At 41.9% G+C, this 9,354-nt stretch overlaps 1 protein-coding gene across 1 annotated transcript in view; it reads right to left on the reverse strand.

The window, feature by feature from the left end:
* The window catches only part of PUS7 (pseudouridine synthase 7), a 47,646-nt gene extending 43,104 nt beyond the window's left edge, over window positions 1–4,542 (reverse strand). The window contains exon 1 of the mRNA XM_015234549.3: window positions 4,316–4,542. Within this exon, the coding sequence (XP_015090035.1) occupies window positions 4,316–4,442 (127 nt within the window). The 5' untranslated portion in view covers window positions 4,443–4,542. The remainder of the gene's footprint in view (window positions 1–4,315) is intronic.
* Window positions 4,543–9,354: the final 4,812 nt, after the last annotated feature.

Here is a 9,354-nt window from a genome sequence, read left to right on the forward strand (position 1 = left end):
AGTTCAAAATATAAAAAGAAACACTAATTATTCTACTCTCATTGAACCACCAATCTTTCCAGTTCTGCTCCCTCTCTCCCATCACCTGTTCTTCAAACACACCTCCAGTCTCAAGATATCCCCTCCTCCATCTTCACTTCTTCAAGTGCCCCAAACCTCAACAACTCTCAACCAACACTAAACACTCTTGCTCATTAGTCCTTCTGCTGCACGATCCTTGCTAAACCTCAACTAAGTACCAATCCTCCTGTCTCCAGTTGTGTTGCTGGCTGCTGCTGAAGAAGACATCACCAGGTCAGGGGATTTCCTTTCATGACAGCCCTCCACGCTGCCTGGCCATCCCTGGTCAGCATGGTCTTCTCCAAGTCCTGTGTGCCATTCACAAAGAAAACAGGGATCCTCGTGTAGACATACCGCCTCCCAGCACATTTCACAGGACCACTTATTATATAAATCATTCCTCTTAACACAACAGTTCTCTGAAGGGAAGTCCAGATTCATTTTAACACTCACTCATTTCTCGTCCCTGCACTCCATTCTCTCAACAAACATTCCTGTGCACCACTGTGCCAGGCGTTAGTCCAGATACTGTGACATGACACCCCAGCAAATCAAATAAACACTCTGCACATGTGGAGCTTACATTCTGGTGGAAGATCTGGCTGCTACTACTTGCTTTTCTCCTGCCTCTCCAGGTGATCTTTCCCCTTCTGCTTGACCTGTTGTTTAAATTTGTGCTTCCCCAGGGTCCTTCCACAGTCCGGTTCCTTTCTTAATTCCCCTGTTTTAGAGCCGAGACCCATGTCCAACTCCCTGGTTTACTGAGGAGTACAAGGCAATTGTAATGACAGCTAGACAATTATAGAGTGTGTACAGTGAGCTCATTCAAGCCTCGCTCCAGCCCTATAACATACGCATCATTATTATTCCCATCTTAGCCAATAAAAAACTGAAGCCCAGGGAGCATCTTGCACAAACTCCACAGCTAGTAAGAGGTAGAATTGATCACTCAAATTCAACATGCCTTAGGGGGTGGGTATAACTCACTGGTAGAGTGGGTGCTTAGCATGCAAGAGGTCCTGGGTTCAATCCCCGGTACCTCCACTAAAAGAAAAAAATCTGTGAAATCATGCTCTAAATTGATCTCATCATCTCCCACCACAAATGCGCCTCTTTTAAATTGCACCTCTTACCTCAGGGAATGTTACCACCAAACTTCCAGTCACCTAAGTCAGAATACGGGCATCACCCCAACTCCTCACTCTCCTCTATGTGAATAAAGTTCTAAAAGGTTTAGGTCAGCACGGTAACACCTAACATCCCTTGGAATGAGAATATTAGCAGGTCGTGGATCTGAAGTTATCAACTACCAGTTTCAACTCTTGCTTGGTAAGCAGCAGTTTGGGGTTGTGACTTGGAGCCTGATCTAGGTTTTGTTGTTAATCAAGTGGTCACTTAACCTCTCAGGTCTAAGTTCCTTTCTCTGTAAAGCTGAAAAATGATGACTTGGTCAAAGGTCTGTACTAGCTGTTCCTATTCAACTGTTGGTCATTAATATTTATTATGGATGGTTTCCACCGCAGAACTGTACTGCTGAGTCTGGGAAAAAACAAAGCTTCTTATGCTTCTTTTGTTCTCTGGGCTAATGATGAAACATTGCTTCTCCTTCAAATACCATTTAATTTTAAGAGACCCTGAAAGCACTGCCAAGAGCACCAAATAAACAGGCCTTTAGTATTTTTTGGCAGTCTTTTTCTTGATACTTGTGGATACTTGTCTGATCTCTTTTTCTTATTGCATTCAATTGCAAAGACAAGCTCAGTAAACAAAATTATACTTTCCATTTGTTTTAGCCAATGGCCTATCACAGACATTAATTATTAAAGTATATACAGCACAAGTGATTATAAATCATTTAATATATATTTTGCTAAGTTCTGTCTGTGCGCTTAGAAGCTGAGAACATATTTAGGAGAACAGCTGTGAAAACTTCCGGAATAGGAGAGGCAGAAGTTAAATCAGTGTCACATTCTTAAGCAGGAACTATGTAAAATAGAAGATTGAAATGCAATGTAATTTTTAAATGAGAGAGGATCATGTGAACATTGAAGAGGCTAAGAATTCAACCAGAAACATAAAACAACCCTGACTGCCCCAATTTGATTTCCCTAAGGAAGTGAGTTTTGCATTCAGAAAAATCCATATTTACATATTCAAGCCTTCTAACTCAAAGCTGTAAAAAGTGATTGGCTTAAAAAAGGGGGGTGGGGAGTAAAGCGCCAGCTTTATGAGGTTTTTTAATGGTATTAAATTTTTTAAAAATGTTTAAGAAACGTGATGCTGCACAAATAGACTACCCACGACAGTAATGACAGCATCTCAAACGTCAAGCATAATCTTTATAGACCAGAAGCTTGATGCTACAACTGGGGATAAAATGAAATCTACTGTTACTTATCCATGAACTTACATTAACGTCCTACACAGTTCTTTGGAGAGAATACTAAAGTGATTTTTTTTGTTTCTTTTACACTCTGAAGCAGCCAAATGGGATTAGAAATATTACAACTTCAACAGTATTTTAAAGTCTCTTTCATTAATATATAAGATTCACCAATAAGATTCCTCTACAATCCACAACAAAAATAACGTTCAACATTTTCAAAATTTTAATACATCGACAGTCCCTTAACGTTATTTCCTGTAAAATAAATCACTAAAAAAAAGCCGTATTAGTCTTAATCGTATCTATTTCAAAACCCTCCACAACTTCCACTTTTTAAATGTATCTACCCTCCATCCTCTGCAAACTGTCAATAATTCCTCCAGCTCTCACAATAAAGAGCACTATTTTCAGGGTAGAGCACACACTACACTCTAATATGCAAAGTCATTAAGTCCGTTAGATTCGTTCATTCCACAAATATTTATTGAGCACCTTTTATGAGTCTGACACTGTTCCAGGCACTGGGGAAAAGAGGGGAACTTCCGGCTCCCATTGAGCTTACATATCAGAGAATAAAATAAAAAAAAAATCCCAGAATACGCAAGCATACGAGCCACAAATCAACAAGAGTAAGGACAGTGAGAAAGAGGGGTGCTCTTTAGTGAAGTCTCTCTTAAGGAGGTGCCTTGTTAGCAAAGACTCGAAGGAAGAACTAAACTAGAAAAGATGCGTGTTCCAGGCAGTGGGAACAGCGTCGGTAAAGGACCTGAGGCAGGAGCAAACTTAGTCAACAGACCAGCTGGACTGTCATTTCTCTCTCTTATTTGGGGGCAAAGGCCATTTTTTATCAATAGCTCTACTGCACCAGCTTCTATCAAGATATGTTCCAAAGGAGTGTTAATATATACGTTGGCTACTTTGCCTAATGATTGAACATAATCATTGCCTATCCATTCCCTTTTCAGTACGTGTATAGTCTGATTTTTGACAGATTCCTCAATTACCAAGACATCCCCAGGCGATGGTGCATGCCCGTTTCACAGATGGTTAGAGACTAGGGACCAAAGTCCTTAGTAATTCTATATTTTTGGAAAGAGTAGGGGGAACGTAGTCTGACAACAGAACCAAATATCTGAAAGACTAAACTCACACCAAACCCTATATCTTGGCAGGCACTAATACCCTGGCAATGAAAATGTACTTTTAAACCTCTCGGTGCAGGGCTGGTGGTAAAGACTCCATGCGGATGAGTTTCAACACGCCGAACAGCATCTACTGCATCCACTCATTAAACGGTGACCAAGCAGAAGACCGGAGAAAAACTCCGGTTTGCTCCTACACTGGGGACAACGTACACAGAACAAGCAGTTACCAGAGTGCTTGCCTGGCACACAGTAGGCTCGCTGTTAGTAGTGATAAATAAGACGAAAGCACGTGAGCTGGACCTGGTAGAAGGCTGGCCCGGAGATGTATTGGGGCTGTAAAGGGCTTTAGGGATAAAGGCTGGTTTTATTCTTCCGGGAGGAAGAGCTTAGGGAGCCTCAGGGGCAAAGAAAGGGAGGAGTGGGACTGGGATCCGCGGGCTGATAGCGCCGCGGGGAGGAGGGAGGGCGCGGCGCCCGCGAGGACCCGCCCGGAGAGCGGGGGGCGGGGCTGGCACCGCCGAAGCGCCGGACCCGCCGGGCTCCAGCCGCGCTCCCGCGGGCACGAGCAGTAATGGAGGCGCCGTGGGCGGGCCGAGGGCTCAGACCAAGGCCGGGACGCCTTTCTAGTCCACGCTGCCCCTCCCGCCGGGGTCTTGGGGGCCGGGGCGCCGGGCTGAGGGCTGGCAGCGGAGCCCAGGCAGCTGAGGGAAGGCCACGCACTTACCCGGGGCCTGAGAGCGCAGGCGCGGCGCGGGCCGGGAGGCGAGGAGACGGGCGCGCTGCTCGGGGCGCAGGAGGGCGGTGGCGGCGAGGGTCACTCGGAAGAGCCAGCTGCGAGAGCGGCCTGGCATAGGCAGCGCGTTCTGTTCCCGGGCCCGGCAGCCCCAGAGCAGACTCACAGCGACCGGGCTCGTACACGTGCTGCGCAGCGTCGCGCCGCTGCCGACTGGCACCGCCTTCGGGGCGGAGCCTGCCCCTAGCCGCCGAACACGCCGCCGAACACGCCGCCGAACACGCCCCCTCTGGCCCCGACCACCTTCCCGGTGTAGGAGAAGTCCCGCCCACTCCCCCTCCACCCCTGCTCAGTAGACCCCGCGAGGCTTGGTGCTTGCATCGTTTGGCCTTGCCACCTGCCGGGCTGGAGCTCTCGGTGGTCCATTCACTCCGGTTGCTGTCAGGCGGTTGCACTCGGGCTTTGGCGGGGACAAAAAGTAGTTTATTCAGGCACCAGAGTCCTTTAGACAGTCTTAAGACTTTAAAGCGGCGATTGCCTTAACGAATGTAACTTGTATTCTAATAATGGTTTCTTCCACATACTTATGACTCTTTTGTTGCCCTCCACCACGAATTTAGTAATGAACAGAGAATCACTTAAGGGACTATATTGTTCTATATATAATTGCTTCGAATGCATCGGATCCAAGAGCACCTTTTTTCTCATTTCTTCAATTTACCCCTCCTTCTTCAGGGCTCCCTACTGAGACCTGCTTAAAGAAACCTCTTCATAGCAAGTTTGTGCTTCTGTGTGAGGAAAAATAAAATTCATTACTCATCCCATGCTCTTCAAGTAGCACACATTTCCCAACTAAATCTTGGCCTCTTTTTAAAAGCTCTTGCACATTTAATATTTAGCCAAATTTCAATCCTTAGTGAAAAAACAGTAGGTTATTATAGGTCCTTATATTTCTGCTAGACTTTTTTTAATTGTGGAAAAATACAAATATAAAATTTTCCATTTTAACCATTTTTTAGTGTACAATTCAGTGGCATTAAGTATATTCACACTGTTGTGCAACTATTACTATCAGCCATCTCTAGGACTCTTTCCATCTTGCAACACTGAAACTCTCTACCCATTAAACAACTCCCCATTCTCCCCTCCTCCTAGCCTTTGGGCACCACCATTCTAGTTTTTGTACCTATGAATTTTATAATTCCAGGTGACATATATAACTGGAATTGTACAGTATACATTCCTTTGTGACTGGCTTAATCCTCTTAGCATGATGTTCTTAAGATTCATTCATGTTGTAGCATTGTCAGAATTTCCTTCTTTTTTAGGGCTGAATAATATTCTATTACATGTATACACACATTTTATTTATCCATTATCACTTGGGTTGCTTCCAAATTTTGGCTATTGTGAATAATGCTGCTATGAACATGGATGTACTAATATCTCTTTAAGATCTTGCTTTCAATTTTGAGGGGTATATACCTAGAATGGAGTTGCTGCATCATATAATAAATTTTAATTTTTTTGAGCAACCCCCATACCATTTTCCATAGCAGTGGTAGACTTGTTTTTAAAATTTGGGTTTACATGTGGGGATCTGGTTAACTGAGTATAGGTAATTTGCTCAGACTGGTAGGGTCTACGCTGCCTTCCTCTGAGATTATTCACCTCAGCTAAGTACCTCGGGCAGTTTCCTGTTGCTAATACATGTATAATCACATGTCCTTGGACTATGGTTAATTCGTAAGTTAGTATCCTCATGAGAACAACTGCACATATTCTTACCACAGCCACGCAGTAAAAATTCAACTTAAACTTTAAATTTTTGTATACAGTTGACCCTTGAACAATGTAGGGGTTGGAGTGCCAACCTTCTGTCCAGTTGAAAATCCATGTATAACTTTATAATCAGCCTTCTGTATCTATCTGCATTTCCACATCCACGGATTCAACTAACCACAGATGGTGTAGTACTATAGTAAGTATTTATTGAAAAAATCTGTAAAGGGGACCTGTGCAGCTCAAACTTGTGTTCTTCAAGGGTCAATTGTACTTAAACAGCATCTTTTCTGAGATTGCGGCCCAACTCCAGATAGACGTGTATGGAGGAAAGAATGTTCACATTGCGTGGACGTTAACTGGTTCCATGGTCAAAATGTTTTTTGGGGGGAGGGATAAATTAGGAATTCAGGATTTGCAGATACTAACTACTATGTATAAAACAGATAAACAACAAAAGCCCTACTATATAGCACAGGGAACTATATTCAATACCTTGTAAGGGGCCTAAGATGAAAAAGAATATGAAAAGTAACATAAATATATATGTATAAGTGAATCACTATGTTGTACACCAGAAATTAACACAATATTGTATATCCACTATACTTCAATTAAAAAAAACTTACCCTTTTTGCATTTCAGCCTAAACTGCCTTAGTTTTTTTGTTTTCCACAAAAGCAGCTCCTCATCGGCTTTTATAGTTAAAATAACACAGGATTGTTCAAAACGTCTTCCCTACTCCAGCTCCCTCTAGTAAACATTAAACAGTTTAATGTTCTCCTTGACTTTAAAATTATATCCTAACATGTATATTCTGCATAATATTCAGGATCCTGCTTTTAACTCCATTCCAGCACTATGGATTGCTCAGTGCCTAGCACACACAATTTCTTGTTTCATCCTTATTATTGTCTAGTATTCTGTCCATCCTACATGCCTGTCCACTCCCCAAATAGTACTTGTTTTCTGTGCTCCCTCAGTCATTGCAAACATTTCCGTTGTTACACTTATTGCACTCAATCTTAAATTATTTATCTTCATGTCTATTTCCTTCACCAGAAAGTGAATTGTTCAGAGGCAAAATTTGGGTTTAGAGCAATCCTTTTTCTCAATTTTATTTTTTATTTTTATCAGTTATATGCATCTGTGACTTAGAGTCAGATGATTCTGTAAAATCTTGTAAGTTTTGCAATGAAACAACAGAGAGTGTATCCCCACCTCTCCCCATCCCTGTTTCCCCATCCTCAAAGAAAGCCATTTTACCTCTTTCCACTGGTTATTTTGATGTTTACCTTAATTTTTCTATATAAAATGTTTGTATAGCTACCTCTTTTTATAAAACATTTTTTATTGATTTATTATCATTTTACAATGTGTCAAATTCCAGTGTAGAGCACAATTTTTCAGTTATTCATGAACATATATATATTCATTGTCACATTTCTTTCTCTGTGAGCTACCATAAGATCTTGTATATATTTCCCTGTGCTATACAATATAATCTTATCTATTCTACATTTTGAAATCCCAGTCTATCCCTTCCCACCCCACTGTATCGCTATTTCTTGATGTGTCACTTTTAGGCATTATCTATTGACTTCACTTAATGGAAAATGAGGGTTTAACTCTTCTTACTTTCCCCAGCCCTTCCTCTACCCGCCCTCCACACTTCCCATCCCTTTATCTGTCCAATATAGTTACCCTGTATGTTTTAAAAGAGATTTGTGTTTACTTTGTTATGACTAGGTAAACATTACTCATCTCTTGGCAAAGTAATATACTATGATTACTTCTCTTCCACAGCTTTTTGTTTTTCCTGTAGTTAATAATCTTATTTTGTTTCACTATTCATCACTAGGCCAAGTCCAGACTTTTTTTTTTTGCTCTTAAGAGTTTTTTTTTTAATTGAAGAATAGTCTGTTTACAACGTTGTGTCAGTTTCTGGTGTGTGGCTTAATGTTTCAGTCATACATATACTTGTTTTCATATTTTTTCATTATAGGTTACTACAAGATACTGAATATAGTTCCCTGTGCTACAGACTTTTTTTTTTAATATGGAACGCTTTACAAATTTGCATGCTATCCTTGCGCAGGGACCATGCTAATATATGCAGATTTCTTAATTACTGTTTAAATCTCTCCCTACAGACAGTCAGACAGATGAGGTGTCCTATCAGTTTTATCTTCCTGAAGGAGCCTCTTCTGGAGCCTTCTTTTATTTTTTTAAAGTTTTTTTTGAGGGGGGTTAATTAGTTTTATTTATTTACTTATTTATTTTTAGAGGAGGTGCTGGAGATTGAAGCCAGGACCCAGTGCATGCTAAGCACTCATTCTAGCACTTGAGCTAACCCTCCCCCTTTCGGGATCCTTCTGACCTGCACCATCTACACGGAGCGCACAGTTGTTGTCAGGGCTTCCCACTGTATCTTTCTTCTGTGTCGTGTCTTGTTTCCTATATCCTATGTGTTCGTTTTGTTTGTTCAGGCCTCATTCTAGTGAAGCACAACTCCAGTAGCCTCCTGAAAAGGGATAAGTAAATTAAAGGGATATTTTTCGAGCTTTTGAATGTCTGAATATACCTTTATTCATTATCCACACTTGATTGGTAGTTTACTAGCCAGGTATAGAATTTCAGTTTGAAATAAATTTCCTTTTGAAATTTGATGGACTTGCTCCCAGGTGTCCTAGTTTTCTTTGTGACTGTTGAGAAATTGAAAGATATGTTGGTTCTTGACCCCCTGTAAGTGATGAGTTTTTCTCTCTGGAAGCCTAGGGTTGTCTTTTTGCCCCCAGTGCCCTGGGTTCCTCCTTCCTGGCAAAGAACAGGTTTTTTAAGGTGTCTGCTTTGAGTAAAGTGTATATTAGATGCTGAAACCTTTTCCTCCATTCAGCTCCCAGAATGTTTACAACCAGATCTGCACCCTCCAAGTAGGAAATTGGAGGGCCACCTCTAGTTGAACCTTACCAGCCTTAAAAGAAAGATCTACAGATAATGACATTGGAAATTATGCAGCTAAACAGCCCAACCAAATTACATTTAAGCTAGTCACTAAGCCCCTTCACACTCTCAGAACATCTGGGATATCATCTAAAGTATAAGTTGAAATGATTCATATTGAATTTATGCTATGGAGGGAAGGATACCTTCAAGCTCCATCATTAAGGACCCCAACGCAGTGGAGGTGGTTTTACCGAGGAGCACCCCGCCCCCGCCCCGCCCCGCCTCCCTTTCTCCTTCCCGAG

Source organism: Vicugna pacos, chromosome 7 (assembly GCF_048564905.1).
Source record: "Vicugna pacos chromosome 7, VicPac4, whole genome shotgun sequence".
In the NCBI taxonomy this organism is placed as follows: domain Eukaryota; kingdom Metazoa; phylum Chordata; class Mammalia; order Artiodactyla; family Camelidae; genus Vicugna; species Vicugna pacos.